The sequence below is a fragment of the Gopherus flavomarginatus genome, chromosome 12, assembly GCF_025201925.1.
Source record: "Gopherus flavomarginatus isolate rGopFla2 chromosome 12, rGopFla2.mat.asm, whole genome shotgun sequence".
Lineage (NCBI taxonomy): Eukaryota > Metazoa > Chordata > Testudines > Testudinidae > Gopherus > Gopherus flavomarginatus.
Genome location: NC_066628.1, coordinates 43,205,359 through 43,233,226, shown reverse-complemented (window position 1 = coordinate 43,233,226; position 27,868 = coordinate 43,205,359). Strand labels below are relative to the sequence as shown.

Genomic DNA, 27,868 nt, shown 5'->3' with positions numbered 1-27,868 from the left:
AAGACCAAGACTTTGTTTTAGGACTTCAGCCCAACAAATAGCTGGCTTGGAAAGTGAACAGTTGCTTTGCTAAGTACAAAAATTTGCTTTTCAAATTAAAAAAACATCAGAAATCACCTCCCAAGCAACCAACTGTACTTGCATTAGGTGTTCTTGTTTATCTAGCTACAGATGGGCATGTAAGGCGTAACTAATATACTGTCCACCAATTATAACCAAACCTGTAAGGAACAGGGCAGAAATACACAGTTTAGCACTGTTACAAGAGTTCAAAACTTTTCCAGAAAGCTAATAGACTCCACAAGATTTACACATTACAGTCAGGACGACTTTTATTCAGTAGCATTTTCTTTGTATGATTAATCGCCCTTGACATAATACTGTGTGTCACATACCCAAGGAGGTCTGCATCTGTTCAACGAGCGGTGTCACCCACCCTAACAACAAGCGTGTAGAGGCAGAAGTGCATCTTGCGGTGAATATATTAGAGGACTCTCGACAAGTTGCAGTTGGAAGATCAGCCTCAAGATGTTTGCAAACAGATGAGTGACCAGGATGAATCCTGCAGAAGCAGCAGCTCTGGGCCTAGCTGCAGACTTGGGGAAATGATCGCCTGGCAGAGAACAGGCTGAATGCTCCTATTTCCCAGAGCTGGCTGTGTTGCCTGGGAATAGTGCCATGATACCTAGGAGATATCGCCCCCGCCCCCAATATCTCTCACCCTCTGAATCTTCAAATTAATACAGCAACACAAATACAAATCAACCCCTTCAGTATACTGCACCATATCACCATGTGCTTGTAATAAGCAGCTCTCATACCAAGAAAGGTCAAAACCTGCTCAGTGGCAAATGAGCATTGTCTGCAGTAAAGGGACACAGTCCCTGCTCCCCTGCATGACTGTAGCTGGATTATAGGTACTACAGTTACAGTGTAGACATACAGAGAGTGACTATATGGTCCAGGCTACAGTTAGTTGGCTGCCTTGTTTTTCTCCTTTCTCTGACGCATCTGGCACAAGCTTTTGCTGGAGGCAGCAGTGTTTTAACAAGGTGATTGCTACATCCCAATACCAGATTTCAAATTCTCTGCCCCTCTTTCCACTCCTTTGTTCTTCCTCCCCCACTTCTTTTCTCGCTAAGGGGTTTTTTAAATGTACTAAAAAGACCTATAACGCCATCTGCTGGAATAATATTGAACTGCACATTAAAGTTTGATCTATTTTGTCTAACTTTTCCACCAGTGCTTCTGGAGCTCAGTTGCCTGCCTTCGTGACAGCCTTCCTATTTCCGGAGGTGTGGGAGTAAGGCCATGAATTTTAAGGGTAAATATTTAATGCCTGCATTTAAAAAACTTTTGGTGCACAAGGAAAGAAAACTGACCCGTTGGCTCTGACACTGAATAGCACGTTTCTCTGTCACAATTAACTATGTTGAGCCCTTTAAAATGGCTCATGCTTTGTTTGTAATGTGCTGATAGATCTTATCTACAAAAGTGTCACTTGGATAGAATTCAGTCCTAGGGTGTTTCACTGACACACTAGACAATTTCCTGAGGGGGATGTTTTGCTACTGACAGCATTCCAGGGTAGTGACCTTTAATGTCTAATGTTTGACCTTTAATGTTGTTTTTTTAATCACACCACATTTAGGACGGTCAAACAGTTCTAAAGGGATCAAAATATTTCATGACGCACATTGGGCAATTTATTGGCATAACCTACAAATGCAAAATGCAACAGGGTAAACACTGCACATCAATACAGATGTTCCGCTGCTATTGAATAATGTGTACAGAAGCCTAATTAACCACTCTAGCATTCTTAGCAGGGCTTTGGAGCAGAGCGCGGATCAGTAGGTTTTATGCCTGGAGCTGGAGTGGAGCCGGAGCGGAGCAATTCAAAAATTTGGTTGCTCCAAATCCCTGATTCTTAGGATGTTTATTTTGTCATCTGGCCATTGTGCCATTTTTCCCTGCACCAAAAATCTATCCCCAGCTTCATAAAAATGCTGTATCCCTGGGTCATAATGGTTGCAAGCTAAGTGTCATAGTCACATCATTATGGCAAAATTGTAATGCACGATGTCCACATGCCTGCTCATGATAGAACAGACTTTATCATCCCTACGCTTTTTTACAAGTGAGTGTTAACGAGACAGGTTATAGAATAATACATAATGGGCTTAATTCTGAAATACTCAAAACTCATGTTCTAAACCTTCTTTCTGCATCTGTTGATTCTAGGGCCAGCTGGTTCCAAACACAGGTCTACTCTGATTTCTGCTGGCTGGAATGGTACCTTCTGCATTTCTTAGGGCAAATAACATTCAGGGCCACTGAGAGTGGGTTTAGGCCCCGATGAAAAAAAAATTTGGGGGCCCCCCCGGCAAGGGCGGACTGGCTAAACAGGGCCAGGAAAGCAGAGCCCCAGGCCCCCTTCTGGACCACTGGGCCTCGGTAATTTGTACCGGCTTCCCCCCTGACTCGTCGGCCCTGATACATTTAAGGGAGGGATGTTATTAGATGGGCCAGCAAGCACAGAAGACAGCAGATCAAAGCAGCAGAAAGCAATCGCTCTTATGACACAAACACCACAGGGATGAGTGTAATAGGAATGCCAAGATAATACATACAGATTAGAGCCCTTCCTGCCAAACTGCAAGAACTGACCAGTGCGCTCACCTACTGGTACCATGTGTGGTGTATCTCCTTTTGTAAAAGATCTAGTTGCTGCCATCCAGGCTTACAGTCAAGACTCACAAGTTCTTTTCCCAGCTCTGCTACTGAAAGGCCCTTAACCTCTATCTTGCCTCAGTTTCTCGCTCTATGAAATGGAGTTAGATCAGGGGTTCTCACAACAAATTTTTTGGTGGCCTGAAAATGCGGCCACCACCTCTTGCTGGTGGCCACTCTGACAATTTTTCCTAAAATACTTAATTAACTTTAGGAAAAAACCAAATCAATATGGACATACACATGTTCAAATCATTGTAATTTACTTATACAGGGTTTTTTTCAGGCTCAGTAATAAAAATAATGCACAATTGTCTCTATTCTTTACTGGACCTAAACAGAATAGAAACACAAATAAGATGCTTTGCACATTCTTGTCTTTTTTGTTGTGGTTTCTTTTTTTTCTTTCTTTTTTTTTTTCCCAAACGTGCGAGCTAGTAAGCCTTCTGCTGTGAAAAGTTTTACTTGTATGTTAATGTCACTTTTCACAGCTTCCCAGCTAGTTACCAAGTCTGCTGTGAAAAGTGATGTTGACAAATATACAAATATCACTTTTCACAGCAGATTTACTCACTCCCGACAAGACCAGGGACAAATTAAGCTCTGGCTGGGGAGTGGGTAGGGGGGTAGCGGGGGCCAGGGGCAATAGGAGGGGCATGAGCAGAGGGGGTGCAAGGATGTTTCACACCCTAGGCGAAACTTCCACCTTGCACCCCCCCCCCTAGCTCTGTGGCAGCTCTGTGGCAGCTCTCCGCCCCCCCTCCACCCTGAGGCACCTCCCCTCTCCACAGCAGCTCCTCCCTCTGCCCTGAGGTGCCCCCCCCATGGCAGCTCCCCCCACCCCGGGGAGCTGTATGGCAGCTCCCCGTCCCAGCTCACCTCTGCCCTGCCTCCTCCCCGAGCACGCTGTCGCTGCTCCACTTCTCCCACCTCCCAGGCTTGCGGCGCCAATCAGCTGTTTGGCGCCGCAAGCCTGGGAGGGAGAGAAGCAGAGCAGGGCGGTGTGCTTAGGGGAGGAGACAGAGCAGAGATGAGCTGGGGCGGGGAGCGGTTCCCCTGCATGCCGCGTCCCCCCTTACTTGCTGCAGGCCACCCTCCCCGCACCCCCTGCCCCAGGTCCCTCCGCCTAAATGCCGACACCAACCAGGGCAGCCGAAGATCCGGCTGCCGCCGAAGGACCCAAAATGCCGCCCCCCAAATGCTAGTGCCCTAGGCGACCACCTAGGTCGCCTAATGGGTTTCACCGGCCCTGGGCATGAGCCCAGGGGCCAGAGCCTGGGGGCCCATGTCTAGGGGGCGAGAGCCTGCCACCATGCAGCCAGAGCTCAAAGCTCTGCAGCTTGAGCCTGCTGCCTGCCACCCCAGAGCTGAAGTCTGACCCCACCCCCTCCAGGAACTCAGCAGCTGCCTGCTCCTCCATTGCTTCCCCCAGCAATCACCGCCCAGTTTCTAACGTGAACAGAGGGGTTTGGCTTAAAGATCCTGTGCACAGCATAGTGAAGAAGTAGTATTTGTTATTCAAATATTGCAGATGTAGTGACACACTGAACTCACGCAGTTTCCACCAGAAGTAATAGCTGTTTGATTTTCCCAGCAAGTGATGTTTTTATACAGGCAAGTAATTAAGCTGGGAAGTGGGTCTCTGAAGCTTGTTAACCTGACCTGCTGTTGTGTTTTGGTAACAAAATCACCTCCGATCTCTTTTGTGAATTGAGTTTAGCATACACAGATGGGGGAGCAGGGCGTTTTCATTGAGCCTACTGTTATGAAGCTGTATATCCAAAATTTCATAGTACGGTGGACTTGGAAACATGGGAAGCCTCAGAAGATAATAGGTAGCTCGAGAGCTCTATGGGTTATTCATAAGCCAGTTTTGCTCTAGTTCTGAGCATGAATGTACTGGTAAGGAGAAACGCCATCATGCGTTGGAAGGAGCAGTATTATAAAAGGGTGCACGTTGTATTAAGAATCTGCCTGCAGTCTAGGTAGCAACACAAATCTTCAGAAAATAACCGTTTAAGCAACTTCAACCCCCCCAACTCTTGATTTTATGTGATCTGATCATTATAAAAGAGTTTCCTCCCCTCTCTCCCCAACTTGCAGCCATTTGGAGGCCAAGACTCTAGCCAGACAATCTGATACTTGAGAGGTGAATTAAAAGGTTAACGGATAGGTAAGAGGCCTGATTCTCCACTCCCCTGCCTGCCAGGTGGGCGTTTATACTAGAGTAAAGCAGGTGTAAAATGCTACCAAATCAGATCGGTAACATTCAACACCCACGTTGCACAGGTGCCAGTGACAGAAGGCGCAGGGCAGTACCAAATGAGGCCCAATGGCAGATTTTGAAGATGTGATACCCTTATCTGAAGCAAAACTTTGAGCTGCAAAGATTACTGGAGAAGGGCACATGGTGCAGCAGCAGCCTGGCCATCCTCCAGCTACATTAGTTAGTAAAATGCTCGCCGGAGTTAGCTTTTTATATTTATCCCATTGCAAATGTAAGACTAGGACTGTTGGTTTGCCCTGATCAGGTTATACTGCCGGCAATGTAAAATGCATGACAGTGAGTTAGCATGGCAAATGTGCTAACGGCAGGCATTGGTATAACATTGCTGGAGTACTTTTCCAGATAGCCATAGAGGTTTATATAAAGAATGAACTGAAAGTCTTGCTACTGCTTTTCATCACTTTTGGCTTCTCCATGTTTCCCTGGGTGCTGGTAATGTATGCTGTTACTACCCCTTAAATGCTCATATTCACGCAGCCTCATCTCATATGACGTGAATTACAAGTATCTCTGTTTTGGAATCTGTCGCAGTATGGAGGCAGGCCTCTGGGACTGGCTCATGGAAGGGCTAAATGGACAATATCTACTATCTGAATTAGAATTCTTTAAATAGTCCCAGAGAGAGACTGCCAGAACCCATCTGCAAGGGTGGTTTCTCTTTTCCTATTCTGAATCACCCAGCCCCTGACAGATCAGTCTTAAGTATTTTTACCTTTAGGATAATGAGTTGATGGAGTTTTCTTGGCACGGGAAGAGACTCCAGTGTTTGCAGCTAGCTGTGAGATGCCATTTTGGATCAGGTGGAGGGGCTGATGTGTCCAACATATTAGGGGTGGGGCTAAGGGACTATTAAACCTCCTACAGGCTTTATTCCAATGTGGGGGCTCAGGTTAGTGGGAAGTCTGTTCTAGCCTTGAAATGCTCATTTAAGTTTTGGAGTACAGCAAAGCTGAGATGTTCATTCAGGTTTAGAGATCCAATGTGATGCCAACTCCAGAATTTACTGTAGCTTTAGGAGCTTCCTCTAGTGCTCAGAGCTGGTAGATTTCACTTATTGGTAGGAAAGCTTTTCTTAATTACAGTATTTATAATGGCAAGTTTATTTCTTATTAAGCTACTACTAGAATACTGTGAGTTGAATTTCATGCTTCCTCTAAGATCTTAAACTAAAACTCTCTCTTCTGCTCATCTCCCCTTTCCTCTATATGTGAGCGTGACAACTACTATTTGTTGGTTCCTTCTGGGTATTGTAATACAGTCTTTGCAAACTTGAGAAGCTGTACTGAAGTTCTACCATAGTGCTTTTTCCTGCCAAGAGTTTTGCAAGAAGTGAGAATTCCTCTTGCAATGTCTTGGCAGGCTCCATCTCTGTAAAGTACTAAGTGACCTTTACACAGCAGCAAATATCTTCATTTGTATCTGACAGTCTCATTCTTCTACTGATTACAAAGGAGTGTCTACTGCTATCTGGAAGCAAAGATGAACTGCAGAGATAAGCAGAGGAACAGTGCATGGCGAATAAGCAGGCTAACAAATTCCAGTGCAGTAGAAATGACTGGATTCAAATCAGCAGCAGTAACAGAGGGAGATTGAAGGGGTGTTCCTGAGATACTCTGGAAGAGGTTTCTTGTTGCATCTGGTGCATCAGGCTCTGCTTGTGCTAATAACTGGATAAGGAAAATTACTCTCCGGATTGGTTAGGGAAGCGGGTGGTAGTATTGGGCCCTGTCCATACACTGACCATCTAACTGAGACTGTAACTAATTACTGGCACAGTTGGCTCTGTGCATGATTTGTGTCTAGACACCACATGGTTCTACTCAGTATTGGTAACCAGCTCTAAACCTAGGCAGGCACAGAGCTAGGTCAGTGGGCTGGTCTCTGCATAATGGGGAATCTGACTCCCCAGTGGGTCTTGCTTTATATGCTGCTGAGGCTGCTCTGGCTGCATGTCTCTCAGGAACTCCATCCCCTTGGGTCTCCGCTGGACAGAGATGCTCACGTTTCCCCAGAATGCAGTCATACAAACCGTGCTCTGATGGGAAAACAGCTGCTGTGCGGATGCAAGCTAAACATTTAAGAGTAGAAATGTGGCCAGAAGGGCTGACAGCAATAAAGACTTCCATTTGTTGCAAGGTAATGTGGATGGAGGTAAATATGCCTTAGCTGATATAGCCCATACATGTAGTAAACTACTGGCACAGCTAAATGACCTCCAGTTGGTCAATATTGGAGTTGAATAATGTGTCACCGAGTCAGAGAGCTGCCTGTGCAACTATCTAATATATGCACATGGCCCCATTTGAGGCCTTAGTTCTATTGTAATACCCAGAATTCCTAGTTACTGTAATTTGCTACTTATGAATTGTGCAGCTCCCTCCCCCAAATTAAGGAATCAAAACATGCACCAATTAACCACAAATGATCTATACTGGATCCAAATGCAGGAGCTGTGTCCTGATCCTGCAAACTGTCCACAGCTGGAGTTCCCCTGGACTGAAAAGAGGAGTGTTTGGAGGAATTAAAGGATCACTCCCATGAAGTAGTAACATTATGTATACTACAAACTCCTGGAATCTCAACATAAGTGTGTCAGGTAAAGAACATACTGGGCCAAATCTATCCCCCAACACCGGCCATCCAACAGTACTGAGGTTAATGGGGTTGGCATGGACGTAACTGAGGGCTCTTCCCCCCCTCTCTGAACTCAAAGCACAGAGTTAAAGGCTTTGAGTGATCTGAAATACGCAGTGTATAAGTGGGACTTGTGGCAAAGAAAAAGGTTTGGTTAGTCACCCCCAGTAAAGACATTGCCTTTTAGTCATGCAGGAAAAGCCAATAATTTATTTACACATCTATTTGTACAATGTTACAGCTACCTGTAATGATCAGCATTACCGAGAATAGCTTTTTTCCATAAAATATATCACAATACAGAGAAAGTGATCTGGTGACACACTGCAAGAACATTTATTTCACTTGTGTTGTAATTAACAGGATGAAATTAAAAATAATCGTGCTGTTTTCGTAGGCTATCCATTTCAGGTCTGTTTCAGTAACCAGGTGGTGGGTTTTGTTATGGTTCATACCAAGCAATCTTTGAAATTAAAAAATCATCCCCTCAAAGCAGTTTTACAATCCCGTGGTCTGTGAAGTGGGCAACAGATTCATTTCAATTTACTTCTGCTCTACAGGAATTGGAATGAGGTACTCACAAACCATAGCTTCTTGAGTTTTTTTGCAACATGCCATGTTGTGTTTTCACATTGTCTCTGAGAGCCGATGCTGTATACTGGGCACGGACAAACCACTAGAAAATATGGTGTAAGGCACAATTCGGGGGCCTGATCGTTTAAGATGAGCACCCTCAAATTCCAAATGGTCTTCAGCTCCCATCAATTTCATCTGGCGCAGTTCTGGGGACACTAAGCAATTTTCAAGCCAGGTCCCTGGCCGGCCAGAGATAGAGAGGATCCAGCCTCCTACTCTGGTTTCTGATTCCGTGGCTCAATGAGCAGGAACTATACCAAGAAGCCGGAGGCCTTGCTTCAGCTCCTGGCTCTGCTTTAACAGCTCAACATGAGACCTGCACCTTAGCTTCCCCCTCTGTAAAGTGCTTTGAAATCCTTGATGTATTGGTATGACTGTCATGCTTTAATGCAGCGGTTCTCAAACTGTGGGTTGGGGCCCCAAAGTGGGTCACAAGCCCATTTTTATGGGATCGTCAGGGCTGGCGTTAGACTGGCTGAAGCCCAAGCCCCACTGCCTGGGGCCAAAGCCCGAGGGCTCCTGCCCTGGGAGTCAAAAGGGAGTCGTGGTGTAATGAAGTTTGAGAACCCCTGCTCTAGTGTATTTAGGACCTGATCCAAAGCCAACAGGCGTCTGTTCCTTTATATTTTGGATTAAGCCCTCCGCTGAAGTCACTGGGCGTTTTACCATTGACCAAACCCACAGCCAGCACATGGCAGCTTTGTGGGCAACGTGAAAGCTCGGGGCGGGGAGACATTCTTCTGAAGAGGCCATAGAGGGGTTCACCATGCACTGCTCATTAGGACATTTCTGCACAACTTTTGTACCATTTTATCTGTATTGATGTAGAAATCACTATAATCAAATCATGCAACTGCACCTGCAGTGATCCTGGTCAAGGTAGAGCTTATTTCCAAAAACTAACCCAACATAAGCACCTTTTGTTTTTTTATACCAGCACAACTGTCCAGAACAGGGAACTGCTCTGATCAAGTATATAAACTGCCAGTTAAATCGGTACAAAAAGTATGTGTAGATCTTCCCTTCAGACAGCAAGTTACTTATTCCAGCCCCCTGCTGTATCATCACATTTATTTTCAAACTAACACCTTGCATCCCAAAGCCCATTCTTTGGAGGAATTCCCACTCAACATGAGAGAGTAGAGCCAAGAATCCCAGGATGAATTGCAAAGCATTTTAACTCTGGTACAGTGTGGGAATCGGTAGGTCCTCTGATTTCGCTTTTAGTTCAGCTGGCAAAATGAATTGCCAAAAATCTACTCCTTAAACTGAAATTGACCTGAAATGAGCTGCTTGTCTGAAAGAGATTTTTGTCTCCTGGTAATTTGAAGTAAAAGGAAACCGCTCGCTTCTACAGTGAATAAAAACCATACTTGTCAAATCAAGACCTAACTAAATGTAGGGGTTTAGTTATTTTGAACTCACTGATACGGACAAGATACAACTGGCCTTATAATAAATGACACTAGCACAATAGATTAGCACTTGCATGTGTGTGTGTGTGAGAGAGAGACACATCACTTTACAAAAGATACCATGCATCCGATGTGATGCTTCTAAAATAAAACAGAGAACTGCTAATTATTTTTAAATTTAATTTGCTAAGTAGGTTAGGACATGACATAGTGCTTCTAAGAAAAACCTGTACAAAATGAGTATTTTTTTTACATCCCATTGAGGCACATGAAATACAAATCTGGTCTATTTTACATATACACCTTTACAGTACATGAAACGCAGAGATGAAGATCAAATGGAAAAAAAATTATGTATGTGCCCAAAATAGATAAAATGGGGAAAAAAATCTGTAGCTTCATGGCAGACGAGTAAAGGCACAAGGACTAAAAATAATCATGCAATAAACAGAGGTACAGTCTGTGCAACGAAGCAAACTGAATGGCTCCCACGATAGAATTTACAGTAATTCTCAAAATATACCAGTATTTAAACATACTGTAAGTGCAACATTTACTGCTCTGTAGTATACTAAAGTCTTCATGTGGAGTGAAATTCTCCCTGCACCAAGCCCAGGGAAATGGGCTTTGGGCAGGGTAGAAGACAAGATGGGGTATACGTTGGGAAGACCGGGGTTACAGAACAGTCATGCATGGTCTGTTCCAGTCTGTAGGGTGGAATAGCTGCAATCCCTCTACAGGGTGGTTGCTGGACACTGGATCCATTTAAGTGCCAGCCTCCCACAAAGAGATCTCCTCTGTGGTGCATAGAGGGGACCCCTGCCCACACCTTTCTTCATAGGCTTGACCTGCAGCTTAAGTTGTCCAGAGGGCTTTATTCCACCTCCACAGACCACAATGAATTCACTCCACTAAGAATGATGCCAGGAAAGTCGACAGCTCTACTGTTACAGCTGTGACACTAACATCCAGTTAACAAATAAAATTGTGTGCAAGTTCAAAGTGGGTGCAGGAAATGGATCAAGGACGTCCAGTTTTATTAAATACATATTTTCCACTATGCTTCAAGTTTTCACCCAAAAAGAGAAAGAAAAAAAGGAACCTAAGGATTACTTTTACAGTTAAACAGCTGCAAGACTTTTAGTTTATTGTCCCTCCAAAACCCCAACGCCCCCAATTTAAGGAATGCAATGTAATATTTACAGTGGAATTTTTTGTATCACAGACTTGGCTGAAAAGTGCCCTTAACTACAGCAATCCATACATACGTATGATGATCTGCATCTGTCTATGAGGTACAGGGTGCTGGGCTAAGCTACATGGTGAGGCTCTGTCTTGCAAATATAGGTTTGAATCACGGCATTTAACTAGATTGCTATGCAGAGCAGAAGAGAAAAGCTAGAGGAATGTCTTAGTGCAGCCTCACTCTGGACTGGTTTAGGGCTGATCCACACTGCAGATTGAATTTACCAAAGCAACTGGCTGAAACATGGTGCATGTAACACAGAGTGGATCTTAATTGTCTTCAGTAACCATGTTATAGCTGTGGATAGCAATAGCCTGGTTACTGAATGTGATTAAAGTCCCAAGAATTTTAATATCTAAAAATTCCCTGATGTGAAGCATTTCAGGTGTATTCTCCTCCGTTTGTTTAAAATGGGCACCCTAAAACACTCCGATATCATGGTGGTGGGCACGGTATAAGCACCGAGACAGGCAGATGCTCTTCTGTGCAGCAGTGAAAAGGTTAAGTGATGCTCAAGGACATGGGTGTGGTAGAGGATGTGCTCTGGTGAGATCCAGTTAAAAAAAGTTCCTCCCCTGCTTACTGGAGCAACTGCCAGTAAATTATATAGCGCAATGGATTTTATTGACTCAAACTACAGATTAACGGCACATGCGTTGTGAAAGACCCATTAAGGGTTTATCAGTTCTAGGATTTAAAGATGCATTGTCTGATGGTGGTGACCAATTCGTTCTAAAAGCTGAGTGTAGAGAAGGCAGTGAATTCCCTTAACAGCAGCAATGTTGAACAGCTCAGCATGATTTAAGATTATACACGGCCTTGTCTGGACTTTTAGAACAGGTCAGTTAGCTGGCCCCTGCTACCACCATACCTTTAAATCCTAGTCAAGGTAAACCCTTAAAGGGCAACCTGGCTAGTTATTTGTGAGCCAAGTGATGGTAGCCAGCAAGTGTGAATTGGCATTTGGAAGCATGACTCTTCCTGCATGGAATCTTGTTATTTACTCTGAGCTCTGGACATGATCTGAAGTCCATTGAATAGATAAGCGCTGCACCTTATCTTTCCGGTGGCTGCCAAAAGTCACTTTAATATTATCCTCAACAATGCTTTACACTATTTAGCTCTCTCAGTGTGTATTTATATCTCAAAATCATGCAATAAAAGCAACTACCCTCCCAGTCTATTGGTATGAGCTTCTGATAACCAGGATGACTGCTTAATATTTGTTTCCTCTCAGCTCTCTAAAAATTCACATCATGGATCATGCCCAAGACAGGACTGCAGAATTGCACCCCAAATAGATTTGGGCTCTGCTTACATGTACAGCTTTTAGGTTTAGAAACCTTGCAAAGAAGGATTTATGCCTAAGAAATGAGAGGCTAGAGTTCTTGCGATTGAATGATGGGCATCAGCTCTAAGCAAAAGGGAACTAAATGCACAATCCCTAGTCTCTCTTGCATGAGAGCATGTACTACCCAAATCTATTTGGGAGCAAGTATCAAGCGTCTCTTGCTATTCTGGCAGTTCTTCCCATGTGCAACAGCAAGTGCTAAACATCCACATTATACTGATCATCAAAGCTATTAGCCTACATACTTTGTTACAGAGGTCCTCTTCACCCCAGTCAAAGAAATTAGGCTAACACCTCTGTATTAACCCAAAGCACAGTTCACTACAGAGCCACTAACTAGAACTGGTCACATTTCTTGAAACTGGTAAAATTTTGACCTTTGGAAAAATTCAGTAGAAATGTTGGCAAAATTCTGGATCTCCCTCAACACTTTTTTTTTTTTTTTTTTTTAAACCAGCTGTCCAGCGAACACACTTTCCTTGGTCAGTGTAAATAGGCCCATTAAGCCCTTATCTACAATAGGCTTTTTTCTCCTCTAAAACCTCCTCTCCTCTGTTGCTACTGCTGGCTCATCTCCATCAGTGACAGCAGCAGTGGGGCTCTAACAGAGACAAGCTACTGGGGTCAGCTTGTGTTTCAAGCACTGTATCATTTAAACCTGCTCTGAGCCGGGCAGGGCAGCATGATGGTTCAAACTCCAGCATCCAGTCTACATTAGTGTTCCTGTCGGTGCTATCACATGTCGCGCTAAGACAGTGGTAGGAACAGTGGGGGGAAATCCTACCAGATACCTCCAGAGACGTAAGACCCATCACACAAAAACCCACCACTGTATAGACTTGAATATTCAGTCGCCGTACTCTACCTTCTCAGCCCTGGAAACAGGTGCTCCGTATCCTGGCTGAGACAACTGGATAATGCAGGCAGCTTGAAGCACTGCTCCCCTGTAGCTTAAGGACGTAATCATGCATTCCTTGGACAGCCAAACCTCAAGTCAGTGGGAGTTTTGACTGCCCAAGGAATGCAGGATCAGTCCCCAAAGAGCAGATTCAAATCATTCTCATACCTTTCCTAAAATCTGTCATTCAGCACCAAAAAACCTCCTCAAACAGATTGCTATTAACATACTCAAGCTATCAATAATTTGCCTTGTTCTGTAGGTAAACAAATCTGGGCTACGGGCCCTTAACCTTCCATAGACTTGAATTTGCCCCGGTAAGTTTTTGATCAGATCTCTCTGATTTAGAAAATGGAATCACCACCAATTAGAGCTCCACTAGGCAAAACAGCATGATGTAATTCATTAGAGCAGGTAAAAGGGCCAGTTGTTTTTTTATGGGAAATTTGACCAAAAATGTTAATTTTTTAAAATTGCAAATTTAAATAGTTTGCTTCTCTCCTCTTTTTTATCCTTCTTTCCTGGTATCAGAATAGAAACAGGAAAAGGGCGGAGGAGAGAGTGGAAGAAATATTTCAAAACATTTTAAAGAAAAAAATACCATTTTTCTTCAAAGTGTCTGACTTTTTTTTTGACCAGCTCTAATAATCTAAGATAAGAACCCACAAACCCAGTTCAGCCAATGTGTGCGCCAACATTTGCTTAAGTTAAGTTACCAACGTGTTTCATTTGTAGGCGTTCAGTTGACTTCACAAAAGTACAAGAGGAAAAATAAAAGTCCCGCCAAAGAACCTGTAGAGACAGAACAAAACATTGTACCTCAAGGTTACAGAACGCAAACCTAATGCATCCTGTAACCCATATCAACCTCTACACACATACAAAGTTTCATTAACACCCCTCCGCCCTCCCCCAACTTGCTGTGCATCAAGTAACAAGCAGCTGTTGAGATCAATAATCCTCTATTTAAAAGTATTAAAACAATATGTACCACATAACAGGAATGAACCTGAAGCATTAACATTACAGTTTAGTTGTGTTACACTGTGACTGCCATGCCCTTTTGATGACTTTCTGGGAGCAGCTACCGTAATGACACTTGATACACAAATGACCAGTATTACTTACACTGAGCGATCTGCTCACAGAAAGTGTGATCCAACTCCTGCGGAATGCAACAGGCCGTTTTGCCATTGATGCAATGGGAGTTCGAACAGGCCCCCCGATTCAGGTTGTCTTGAAAACACTACACAAATGAGGGTTTCTTTTCCCCCTTGTTTAAAGGATGACAGACAACCTTGTATTTGCTGATATTTAAATCAGATAAGTTAATGTATTAATTTATTTTAAAATTCTAATATGCTTGACACTTATCCCAGGTTACTAGACCTAAGCCAGAGAGGACATTTAATACTGACTTTTCTTATTAATCCACTTCCCCAGCTGGGTCAGTGTGTTATTGCAGGGCACACTCATTTCTACATTAGATTTAGTGCCCTAAACTGCCAACATAAGTATAACAGGCCAAATTCTTTGCTGGTGTTGACTAGACAGGTCCATTAACTTAAACAGTACTACATCATTTTATACCAGCAGAAATTCAAACCTTCATCTCTCATTAGTGTCCTAAGTGGATTAATTAAACTATAGTAATTCTTCTGTAGAGCTGGTTGAAAAAACCTGAATTTACTTCCACCAGAAAAAAAACTGCCTTAGAGAAAGAAGTAAGCTTTTTAGTTGGACTTTTTTTTTCGTTCCCCCTCCTACAGATCTGCTCAGAAAAAAAAAAAAAGAAGTCAGGAGGTGGGCATGTGAAAGTTTGTCAATCAATGTCAATTTTTTAAAGTGAAAATTTCCAACCAGCTCAAGGGTTCTGTTTCAGAACTAATAAAACTGAAAAGATTCAAAATAATATATGAAACATTCTCTCTCCTTCCCTTGTCAGTACAAGTTAAAGTTTCTTGGCCAGAACCTCAGCTGGTATAAATCTGTGGCACTCCACTGAAATTAAAACTAAATATGCATCAGTTGAAGCACTGGCCCTCAACATGTAACTACTGACCGAAAGGATTTGAGGCTTGACTTCAGTGACTCTAAAAGAAATAAACAAACAAACCATGCTTTTCCCACAATAGTCTGTGTTTAGTACTTGAGTGCAACTTCTGGCAAGAAGTAAATTGTCTTTTTCCATTGCACAAAAACACCCCTTTGCATTTAGGTTGACCTCAGTGTTGCTTTAGCTTGAGGATCTGAAGCAGGGAGAACTTGCTTTATGTAAGAAGCAGATAAATACAGATATGGTATCTTGGACAGAATTTAGGCTGTCAGAGTCTAAAAGCTCACTTTCAGTATAGAAATGTTTGTTGTACTGGGGTATTATTAGAATGTGAAGGTACTGTAACATTAACAAACTGGATTGATTAATACTTTAATCTGAGTTTGAAATCATCTACCCAGCAAGATAAATCATTGCTCAGTAAATATGGCACAGATGACTGCACTGGCCCAGTCCTATGGATGCCAACATCAGTGACTTTCCTCTGGTGACGTTCAATGGGAACAGTCATTATCAGTGGTTACACACATGCTTGAATGTTTGCAGGCTCAGGCAGTGTGTGTAAAATACAGACTAGATCCTAGGTTCTGCCCCAGGCAGGCAGCAGAAACTGCTTGCATTTCCCCTGCTATGTGGTTGGGAGGGGAGTCAGAAAGCCAGCACAGCTGGGGGCCTCCTTCCCACTCTGCCAAAGTTGTTCTACAGGGCCAGAGTCTCTGCTGTGTCCAACTTCAGATGTTAATAGCAGGTTGTGTTCCCATAAGTCTCTGTCAAGGCAATGACTCCTCATTACTGATGTGACATTGCATCATATATAGGAAAAACTTCTTTTGTCCCAAGGCTTGTGTGCAACAGACAACTTGGTCTTACCCATGTCACTAGTTACTGCAGATCTAATATTAGACCTAAGTTGTCTGAACTACAGCTTTGTTTTTTAGAATAGTGACTCCTGAGAGAAAATAAATTTCTTCATTCAGAAAAAGGTAACATTAAAAATAAATATACAAACTATCATATCAAGTAATTCCCCTCAGGCATGGAGATGTAATTGCCTTTTATGCAATCAAAACCTATTTAAGGCAACTGTTTTAGAACACTATGGATTGAGGAACAGATTTTCAAGTTCTTAGCACCCAGCAGCTGCCCAGTCACCTGTTAAACACTTCTAAAAATCTAGCCATAAGCATGAAATTGACCTATGTGTACAGGTAGCTCAAATGCTATTGTGAGGATTTAAGTGAAACAGACTATTTACTGCTCAGATAAGTCCTCTGCACAGGGGGTGAGTTTGACCCTAATTATGTATGGCCCAATCCTGCATCCACTGAACTCCAGGGGAGTTTTGCTGTTTAGTTCAATGTGAGCAGGCTTTCAGCTGCTAAAACATCCAATTTAGTAATTTTCCATTAACCAAAACCTGAAACTCTTATTCACTCTTTACTCAAACCACCAATTGACCGGCCCCACCCTCATAAAGGCTTTTAAAGTGTTACATTACAAAATTCTGAATGTTGGATTTTGTTTATTTAAAAGAAAAATGTTTGAAAACCTGAGTATTTCCCCAAATATTTAAAGAAGGGAACAGTTTCCAATCTGAAACAGCAGTAGCTTCATCTACACTGGCAAATTTCATTGCTTTAGAATAGTAAAAATGCACTTTAGCACAGTTACAAACAAGGACCACTGGGTCTAGTATTATGTCTGCTGGTCATAGTTTACCCCAAGGGCCACCTAAACCTAGATCACATCTTAAGGTTAATTATGGACAGCTTACATGATTTTAAACACAGGATAGTCCATGTGTAGGCAGAAGGCCAGATCCATGGCACAGACTCAGAGGCAGCACAAAGCAGGTGGAAACTTCAGTGCTGAAGCACAGCGAAGCAGCACCGTAACAAGGGCGAGGCGAGTGAGATACTTGCCTCAGGCGCGCAAAGCGGAGGGGCGCACCTCTACCGTGATCAGCGGTGCTTTGGCGACAGCTCTACTGCCACTGCTTCTTTGGCAGCAGGTCCCCGAGTCCCTGTCGGAGGGAAGAACCTCCCGCCGAATTGCCACCGCCACTTCATTCATTCTTTGGCAGCAAGTCCCTCTCGGAGAGAAGGACCCGCTGCCAAATTGCAGTCAAAGAATGACTGAAATGGCGGTGGCAATTCGGCGGGAGGTTCTTCCCTCCGACAGGGACTGAGGGACCCTCCGCTGAAATGCCACCGAAGAGCCTGGAGCCGGCCCTTGCGTTGGCGCAAAAATTCCTTGTTACAGCTCTGCAGCGAAGGATCCTTCCACTAGAGGGAAATCCTTGGGTAGGATTAAGCTGGCACAGCCGTTTCAACCTCATCAGTTGCCCCATCAGTCCCCTTATAGGAGAAGCAAGGAGTGGGGGAGGGGATGATGCTCTGCCTGATCTCCTACGGTGGAACCAGTGCAGGACTGCCAGATCCCGTGTAATTTAGCATAGTTACTGTGGACTCAATTTTGCCCTCTGGCTGCTCCAAAATCAGGGGAGCAAAGGGGTGGCTTAGAGAGATCCCTTCTCCCTAATCTCCTCTGCTAAGAATCTATCCTTAAGCGTTTAATGTTAAACACCAAAATGACATTTTTCCAGTAGAGATGAGCCCTTATACAGTTCACCCAGGCCTGAAAGGACAATTAAATTTTCATCATTAGCCTTCTCCAGTCCCATGGCCCTACCTAGAGCTTAACAACTGATAGATTCAAATAAATAACTGAATTGGTTTTATGGTCTTGCCTTCAGGAAAGCCCATTTTCAGTGCTTCCCCACACCTGCCCGTTACTCCAATTAGATATCACTGAAGGCAAGAGTACAGCAGCTGCAGAAAAAAAATATATATATATATATTTACATCGGTAACAACACATGCTCTAAGTATTCAGATTACGGAAAAAATGCATTACATACAGAAACAAAAATACATAAAGACAATGGTAGGTGAGAGACAAACTGCCAACAGCAGCTATATACAGAAAATTAGTCACATCTACTGTAACAGTCCATTTTCAAGGAGTGTGTTAAAACAAACAAGAAAACATCTCTATGCCTGTAGGCAAAAGCCAGATATTTGATTACAGAGAAACAGACCAGAGAGTTTCCCTGCTTGTGCCAATTGGTATGAAACAAAGGGTGGATTTTTTCCTCCCCCACCCGTTTTTTAAGTTTAAAGCATGTAAATTTTTTAAATTTTTTTTTTAAACAGATGTTTAGTGCGTGGAATAAAATTTCACAGCATTTAACTTCTAGCTGATTTTACTTTTAGTTAAAAGGTCTTAATTCTACAGAAATGGACCCAATTCAGGAAGCACATAAATGGTGTTTATACCCATCCCTAGTCAGGACCGCACTTATGCAAGTGCTTAACTTTAAGCATATCCTTAACTCCAGTGGGATGGAAGTACAGTATATGCTCAAAGCTAAGCAAGTGCTTGTGTACTTTCCTGATTCAGAGCATATGAATGTGTGTGTATTCGGACAGGAGATACAGTATCTGGGATGGGAAATTTGGGTAGTGAATGCAGGCTCTTGTGCAGTGTGAAACAGTGGGGTTGGTGGTGGAACACATTACCTGTTACTGGTGTCTTAAGTGTGCTTTCTACTTTTAACCACTCCAAAGGTTAAATTAGTTTACATCAGGGATTAACCAACTGCAAAACTGTAGGAGGACCTCACCATTCTCCCCCACCCCCGCCCACCCCCAGAAGTGGAACCGCGTGCTTCGGTGGTGGGGAAGGGAAATAAGCTAGTTGTTTAAGTTAAAGTTTTTCTTTAAAATAATGAAGTGGATTTGCATGCAGGCCGTAACATTTAAAAGAAATAGAATGTGTTCCCTGGCTGAAGCCTTAAAATGCAGAGGAGTAGGATCCCAGAATTAATTTTAAAATGGCCCAGTGATAAACCCCTGAAAATAAGGGCATGCATTGCAATTCCTCAATGCTATAGAAACCTAGGCACAATATATACACATGCCCACACTAGACAACAGACTGGCAATCATCCTGATGTTGGATATGTGGCCTTCATATTAAAAGCACTTTTTGCTGACAGTGGCACACAAGTGGATGGTGTTTTTACATAGATAGTAACAATTCTGCAGTTTGATCTCCTCCCCCAATACAGATATTCCTCCCTTTTTTTTTTTTTTTTTTTTAAAGATACAGGTTTGACCAAATGTTTATTTTTACCTCTTTGTGGTTTCAGTAGTAAAGCTCTGGCAAAGCTAAATTCAACAGAGAGTGATGTAGTCAGCACCAGTCAGGAATCACACCTGGATATGTCCAATTTTTGGGAGTATCCTCATTCATTTGAAAGAATGAAAGAGTAATTCTTGTTCTTAAAGGGAGGGGTGACATCCATATGTTTCCATTGTATTTCACCCTTACAATCAGAGGTAGAGTCATTATGTCCAGTAGCTAAAACACCGTGATCCAGTTATATTGTTATTACATTAATATACAGTAGCGATCTTGTCAGATATTGAAAGTGCATGAAAAAAAATCAAGCCAATTTGATGACTCACAGATAAGTGTACCAGACATCATATAAAACATACCACACTCACACATAAGATATATATAGAATCATTTACAGTATCAGAGTGATGTTTAGATCCAGTGGCACGTGCAGAAATATCAGGCAATTGCTTTGTGTGTCCTTCAGTTTTTTATTTCCAGGATAGATGGGTTGTGGTCTAGGATGGCCAAAATAATCTTGTCCATATACTGTCGCAATCTGTAGTTTATTTCCTCCTGTTCTTTAAGAGCTTCCATGAGCTGAAACAAAGATTCCCAAGTTAAGTATCTAATGCAAAACGTCACTCCTACCTACAGCCCTGTGTAAACTAAGATTAGATAAGGCTTGGCCTCGGGTCACCTTTGTATGAAAAAAATTACTCATTGCCTCTAATGATTCTCTGCTCTACCCTCACCCCAAGTGATTGCAAAGTGAAGACCCGAAAAGGTAGATAAGTATTCCCATTATGCAGTTAGCTAACACGGGCACTTATGTCTGGGTAACTTATGTTGCTCAGGGGGGTGGTACAGTCATCCCTCTGAATGACATAAACTCTGCCGACATGAGCGCTGGTGTAGACAGTGCTAAGCCGCCGGAAGACCTTCTCTTGCTGACAGCTTCTGCCGCTTGTGGAGGTGGTTTTTTATACCAACAGGAGAGCTCTCTGTCAGCAGAGAGCGTCTTCACCAGATGCGCTGCAGCAGAGCAGTTGCAGCACTGTGTGTGTAGACATGCCTCTAAGTCCCGCTGAGCAAGTCACTTGAGTCAGGGGCAAAGCTGTAAATAGAATCCAGGGCTCCCAACCCAGAGTCCGGTGTTCTATCCACTAGCCCACACTGCCTGCTCCTGCATGAGTACATGTGTCTGTTTCCTCATCTTAGCGTGTATATTAATGAAACCTTTTTAAAGCATTCCTACATCTGTAGAAAAAAAGGTGCTGTAAATACAGAGTGTGAGAATTATAACATATATAATGTTTTGAGGCCACAGTTTTCTGTGGAAATAAAAAAGAATCTATTTGAAATCATCAATAATCCACCTTTGGTGCTATACTAACATGCAGGGAAAATGTATATTTTGTCCTTTCACCAAAGCTCTTAGGATCTGAGAGCATCTTTAGTTCGTTTCAAGACAAGTTGCTTTATATACACAGTATGTTTAGGCTGAGGTTTTCAAAGCTGTCTAAGAGATTTGGATCCCCAGTGCTCACTAAAATTAATGGGTTTGGGGCATCCAGTTCTATTAGATGGCCTTTAAAATCTTAAGCCAAAATTATTACGATAAAACACACTGATGAAATTTTTTTTTAAAACAGGTCTGAAATTTAATAAACATGGTCCACTAAGTTATGGTGACAGCAGGACGTTTGTCAAGCAAAGACACAAGATGCGTCTTTTTTGGGGAGGAAAACCAGAAATAAAGAGAGTTAGTTGGGGAAGCCTACGTGGAGTCTTTTAGTCAGACTAGAAGCAAAATCCCAGGCTGATATTGTGAGTAAGAAGAAGGTCTGAAGGCTCAGCTGTCTCTTTGAGAGATTAGCAGGGCAGGTTGTGATGCTGAGATGACAAAGAGTGGCCAAAGCTGTCCAGTGACAGAGATTCAGTGCCCAATTTAAGGCATGAGTTTTTTAAAAAGTCCTAAGGACCCACCCTCTGAAAAAATCAGTCTCCTGGATATCAGTTTCTGGTGTGTCTCTATTTATATCTAAAAATTGGGGTGCTCCAAAAAAAAAAAAAAAATCACTAGTCACTTTGGAAAATCTTGGCCAGCACCTCCAGGTCTCCAGCTGGATGGGAATGTAGGTTTATCATATATATTTCAACACAACAGTAGTTTGGCATTCCTGTTGAGATACACCTTCTTTATTCTCTCGAGCCAGAGGTTTGTTTTGTTTTTTTTAAAATGTGCTTCTTAGAGCTCATCTCTGTAGAGAATGCGTCTGATTCTTCCCCTCCTCCCCCGATGAAAATTGCATTATTTGAACAAACCATTGCAATTAACAAGGAGACAGGGGAATTGAGCAGGACCACTTTGGCAGCATGCTACACAGTATTATAAAGTGATCCAGAAGTTCTGCGTTAGTCCTGCTAAGATTAAAGACTGGATACAAGACTTATTTTGGTGGCAGCAAAAACGTAGTTTGTCTTACTCTGAGGCCAGGTCTATACCGCCACCTTACTTCGGTATAACTAATGTTGCTGAGGGGTGTGACTATACCACCCACTGACACAGCTATCACCTCTCACCGAGGTGGATTTATTCTGCCGATAGGAGAGCTCTCTCCTGCTGGCATAGAGCATCTTCACTGGACCCACTGCAGCAGCACCGCTGTAGTGCTTCTAGTGTAGACTAGCCCTGAGGAAAATTCCACCAGCTGACATCATACAACCATTCTCCACAAGTCCCTGGTTCAGCAAGGTACGTAAGCACTGGTTAGTTAAAGTATGCAGTATGGTTTAGGGCTTCTTAGCAACTTGGAGGTGTGCCGGGTTTTCACAAGCTGTGCCAGCTGAAAACGAGGAGCCAATGTGTAAACTCAGTTTGAAGCATGAGCAAAATTCTCTCTTGGTTATACAGGAGTAAATCCTAAGTCACACTTCTGAAGTTAATGGAGTTACTCTAGCTTGACAGTGGAATAAATCAGATCAGAAAATTTGGACCTGCACTTGAAGTGAGATACCATACGGCACGTGCTAAACAGGAAACAGTGTCTGTAACAGCGGTCAGTGCCTTAAATAGATAGGCTTTAGATTCAGTGCTGCCAACCTTTGAAACAAACCCCTGTTAAGATGGAATTTCTCTATTATTTTGATTATAATGAAACTAGTTGGATGATGCTAAAATAAGCATCTGAAAATATCACTAGATTTAGCTACACTCCTAATTCCTGGCAAAACAGGAATTATCTTGCTGATTTGTCTGTGTAAGAATTTTCACCTTGACGGTTAATCTGGTCTCACTTTTATATTTTGTGATTAGCATGGTTTTGCTCTCGGTTGCATTACCTCATCTCTTGATGCAGAGTCGATTTCAGCAGCCAGTGATTGGGCTTTTGTCTGTGTTGCAAAGAGATTCTTAGCTTCGTAAAGACTAAGACTTAGGATCTGTCCATTAAGGTCATCATTCTGGTCACGAAGTTTCTGATTCTCCTATTAGAATAGGAAAGAAAATGGAATGGAGTTTTCATGAAAAGAAAGAAAAACTGCTCAGATGACATGAAAGTGAACATCGCTTTTGTTTTGCATGTCACTTTCAACTGTTCTAAGATATGCCCTTTACCAAGATACCTCTAAGAATGGCCAAACACTGAAGGGTTTCAGAGAAAGACCTAAATTCCACACAATAATTCCACCTAATTGTGGAATGTTACAGAACATTCACAGAAGACGTTTCCTACTGATCCCAGCTGTGGATCAGCTTCCGTGCCAAGCATGATAAGCTTAAAAAACCCCACCCATGTGTATCTTCACTTTGTTCAGCCACTTAGTATAGTTTTCCATTTTCTATCATCCCTATCTTCATCTGTGTCTTCAAACATTATATTACTGTAAACCTTCCAATTTTGGGGACAGTCTTCAAGCAACTAGACTCCAGCCAGACTTCTTCTGATGACCCCGAGAACTCAATCATATTGAGGAGAAAAATACAGACACAGACAAAAGTGCCCCAACTTTAATCTCCAATTTGCCTTTATTATTTTGTATGCCCAAGTTGGCAAAACATCCTGTGTGCACAGATACCACGTTTACTTGTGCATGGATTGCTTTTAATGTCTAGTCCATATAGCGCCAGGGTCCCCAAACTGTGGGACACAATCCTGCCCCCACCTCTCAGCCATGACTCCGTTCCTGGCCCCCCACTAGGTCCAGCTGCAGCTTCTGCTCCTGACTCCAGCCTTTACTCCCGGCTACAGCTCTGCTCCCAGCCCCGGCCCCAGCCCCACCCTTGGCCGGGGTTCTGTTCTCGCTCCGGCCCCAGACCTGCCCCCAGCCTTGGCCCCCCTCCCCAGCAGCCGCAGCCCCACTCCTTGTCCCAGGGAAGGACCATGAAAAGTTTGGGGACCACTGATATAAAAGGACAGCAGCCTACTACTGATGCCAGCTAACAGTTACTTCCTTAGTAAAGTGACATGGCCTATGGATCTGAAAGTCTCCAGTTTGGATCTCATGGTCAACCCACGTGAGTCATTGCATAGGAGACACACACAAATGCATGAATATGCCTCCTGCACTATGCAGGCTGCATTTACAATCCTTTCAAAAAGCAAACAGCTTGGGAAGTCTTAAGAAATGCAAACACTATAAAGATCTTCCATTTCAGGTCAATGAACGTCTCTATTGGGAGTTTGTTGATAAAAGTTACAATTCAAGATATTTCTCCAGCATCTCTGCACTATTATCCAAACATCACCCCCATGAACATGAGAGGTCTGGAGGCCCCACCCCTCTCACCTGCTTTAGCCGTTTAATTTCATGCTCCATTTCCACTTCCCTCGTTCTTGCATTGAATTCACTCACACTAGACGAGGAGCTTCTCCCCCGGCCGGGGCGCTCACAGTCTAGTTTGTACAGCTGCAAATGCTCCAGTTCCTTTCGCAAGTCCTCAATGAGCTGCAAGGAGATGGAGAGAATGGTCCATTTCAATAAACAGCAACTGACCACCTGCACAAGAACTGATCAGCTCTTCAGGGCAGGGACTGCCTAGGTGTTTGCAGGATAACTGGTGCAGTGTATCTGTGATCCAGATCGGAACAGCTGGGCACTTCTGCAACACAGCCAGGACCTCAGCACCCGCTTTCGGAAAGTGCTGATCACACAGCCAGTTTATGAACTGCAAGGGTATCTAAGGAAGCTTGAAAGATACCTTCCTAGCTGCACATATTCAGAGGCACGGAGATCGTGAGAGACCAGCTCGAAAGTTTACAATTGTGGCAGGGACTGTCACTATGCGATTGTACAGTGCCTAGCACAATGGGGCTGCCCACCTGCTCAAGGCCTCTAGGCACTCCTGCAATACAAGGGTTAAACAATCGGTGCTCCTAGGGGAATTGCCACATCAACATTATCATTCCCAGGTCCTGCTGTGGCCGCCCTTGCACATGACAGTGCACCTGTTTTACTCACTCTTGCAAGGGAGGGCTGCTGGAGCAGGCTCTGCACCTCTGCTCATACCCACCTCCTGCGTAGCTTCCCTCTCCTTGTTAAACTCTAGTCTATTCTGTCGCAGTTTGTCCATCATCCTTTTGTACAAGTCCATCTCGTCCTTCAGCCGCAAACTGGTGTCTTCTAGCCTATCCGACATGCGTTGCCTCTCCTGAAACAAACCAGGAACTTCACAGCCAAGTTGGACTTCCCCAGCCCATCACGTTTCCATGTCATTGTTCTACGCCATGCTCGTCAGCCAACGCCATTCATCAGCACGGGTGCAGCTACTCTAGTGCCATGCTGCAACTAGAAGCTTAATCTCCCGGAGCTCAAGCCTTTCAGCTGTCTGCATGCAGAGCTGTATTCAATCAATGAAAGTTCTGAGTGTACTCGCACTTAGCTGGGTCGGGGCCACTATATAAACAAGCAGCCTCCAAGGATAACAAAAACAGGTATTTTATCGGTCAGTGACTATTCCAGAACTGTCCCGTCTGGCCATTTCTCTGCAGAGAGCCAGAGAAGTGAGATATTTCTGTATAGTTTAGGGAGATAATTTCTCAAAGCATAAAAGGTTAAACACAAACTTGCCATTTGAAGAAGACAGATAACTCTCTGCCTCATCCCCTGCCATCTTGCAAAACCTTTCAGTTTTCCACTAGTTTAGGAGAACGCAATTTATTTACCATCTGAAAGGAAAACTCATTATGCCCCTGATCTAATGCCTAATGAAGTCAACAGAAAGACACCCATTCATTTCAATGGGCCTTGGACAGGACTATAAAAGTCAGTCACTTTGAAGTTCACCTCAGAAATATTCCTTTAGGTGTGTTAAGTATCTCCCAAATCCATTTACATTATTTCTCTTATTTTGGGAATTGCCAATTAAAAAACCCTATCATTTAGTGACTGATTTTTTTGCCCTCACATCAACCACACAGTTGACTAGCAGTCACTCACTACACAGAAGTTTAATTACCTCATCTAGTTTCTCGGTTTGCGATTTCAGTCGTGTGACCGTGGTTTTGAGTTCACCATTTTCTTCTTCAAGCTGTTGAACCCTGTATAAAGACAGCGAGACCTACAGTAAACACAATCGGCAGGAAAAGTGTGGGGGATTGAGAGAAACATGCTCCCCAGAAAACCCCTTTCATCTTGTCTCTCTATTGAATGTAGGTGTTTAAAGACAAAGAACTTCTCCTAGTGGTTTTCAGCACAATCACTGACTTGGTTTAAGTGGCCAAAGATCCACATGCACATTTGGATGTGAGGGGGATGGACATGGCATAAGACCCCGAACAGAACCTAATAGAAAGGAACCAGGCCACAGAGAAGTTCCCGATACAGTTGGTCCCAGTTCATCCCTTGAATCACTAATTTTAGAAAGCCAAATACCTACTTATTTAAGCCGCTCATATGGACTTCTACATTAAATTGTTGCCGAGATAGCACTGATTCGTGTCAATATATGAAGCTGGTAATAAAAAAGGCAACTGAACTTTTACTGTCTTCTAAGCTTCTACTGGGCATCTCTTGCACAAAGACAGAATATGCAGGGCCTGACTTGCCACCCTGAACCTTCGGCAGTAATTTAACAGCATTCTAGTAGCTTTTTACACCCATTCTGCACAGGTGTAAGTAGCTTCCCAAGGACCAAGACAGCAGAGAATCAGTCTCACATCCTTCCTGTCCTGGTTGAAGATGGGGATAAAATAGACACCTGTATCTATGTAGAGGCAACAAGAATAGAGCCCTTGGCCTGAGTTCTAGTTTTATGGTTGTGCTTTATAGGCTTCTTGGGAATGCCCATAGGAGGCTCTCTCTTACAGATTTTGCTTCCTCACCGTATGCCAGGGCCACAGCTTGGCATCCTTCAGAGCCCAGTGCAAAGCCCTTGGCTGAATGTACATCTGGGAGAACATCTGGCAGCTGACTGCAGTTGGGTGGTTGTGTCAGTGGTGTGAGGGTAATTATTTTCCTCTTTGACTTGAGTGATGGTAGGTGCCCAGAAAGCCATTAGTGACATACATTTACATGCCACATTCATTCTTATGCCATAAAAGAGACACTGCCACAATGCAACTTGAGCAGGGAGTCAACAAATCTCAACTCAAGGGGAAATGCCAAGTGTATCCCATTCTCCCGTCCTTTTGGGGTATGTATAGTGTCTATCAAGTTGTTCTGCATGGGCAGACCTCTGCCAAGGGGGCTCTGAACAGGGATCAGCTGGGAGAATTGGGGTCTTGGTAATCGGTAAGTTCTTCGGGGCAGGGATCCTTTTTACACATGAAGAGCCTAACATGCTTTTGGGTATTAGGCAACTAAGTGTCTCTTCAATTATTTTAAGTATCTAACCCCTAACCATCTGCACACAAGGCAACACACAATCTAGGTTCATACACTATCGAAAAAGTGGATTACAAAAAGAACACATGAGGAAAACAGTCACCATCTGCTTCTATGTGGATCTAGACAACACATCACCCCAACTTGCCAGCCAGTATATTTTTACCTTGTATTTAGCAGTTCAATTTCAGTGCCCTTTTCTTTTTCATACTTGCTGTATGCTTCTCTGTGCCTTTTTATTTCTTCTTCCAGCGTTTGTTCAGCTGATGTCTCCTGGTCTTTCAACAGTTCTTCTAGTTCATTAACTCTAGGAAAGTCAGTCATTGTGGTAACAGTTTCAAACACTTGCCCACACACCACGTTCAAGAGCATCTCTCTCACTCACACACACACACACACACCCCCACCAACCCCTCTTTTATTCTATACTGATTTACCACTTCGATCTTTGTATGCATACTTCTCAGCAGCCAAAGTTAAGGAATATTTATTTCTCTATTATGGCCATTCTCTGTATTTTCTCTCTAGATGTAGGCCAGTTTTCTGCCGCAAGTATGTATACCATAAAAGACACGGGGGCATCCCCTTCATAGCATGATG

At 43.3% G+C, this 27,868-nt stretch overlaps 1 protein-coding gene across 6 annotated transcripts in view; it reads right to left on the bottom strand.

Moving 5' to 3' along the window:
- Positions 1-9,871: 9,871 nt before the first annotated feature.
- RAB11FIP4 (RAB11 family interacting protein 4) overlaps positions 9,872-27,868 on the bottom strand; it is a 215,125-nt gene continuing 197,128 nt past the window's right edge. For all 6 annotated transcript variants that reach the window (XM_050920715.1, XM_050920716.1, XM_050920719.1 and 3 more), the window contains 6 exons: positions 27,435-27,575; positions 25,902-25,983; positions 24,957-25,094; positions 24,233-24,391; positions 22,787-22,930; positions 9,872-20,041 (listed from right to left, as the gene is read on the bottom strand). In XM_050920715.1, coding sequence (XP_050776672.1) covers positions 19,925-20,041; positions 22,787-22,930; positions 24,233-24,391; positions 24,957-25,094; positions 25,902-25,983; positions 27,435-27,575 — 781 coding nt within the window. In that variant the 3' untranslated portion in view covers positions 9,872-19,924. The remainder of the gene's footprint in view (positions 20,042-22,786; positions 22,931-24,232; positions 24,392-24,956; positions 25,095-25,901; positions 25,984-27,434; positions 27,576-27,868) is intronic.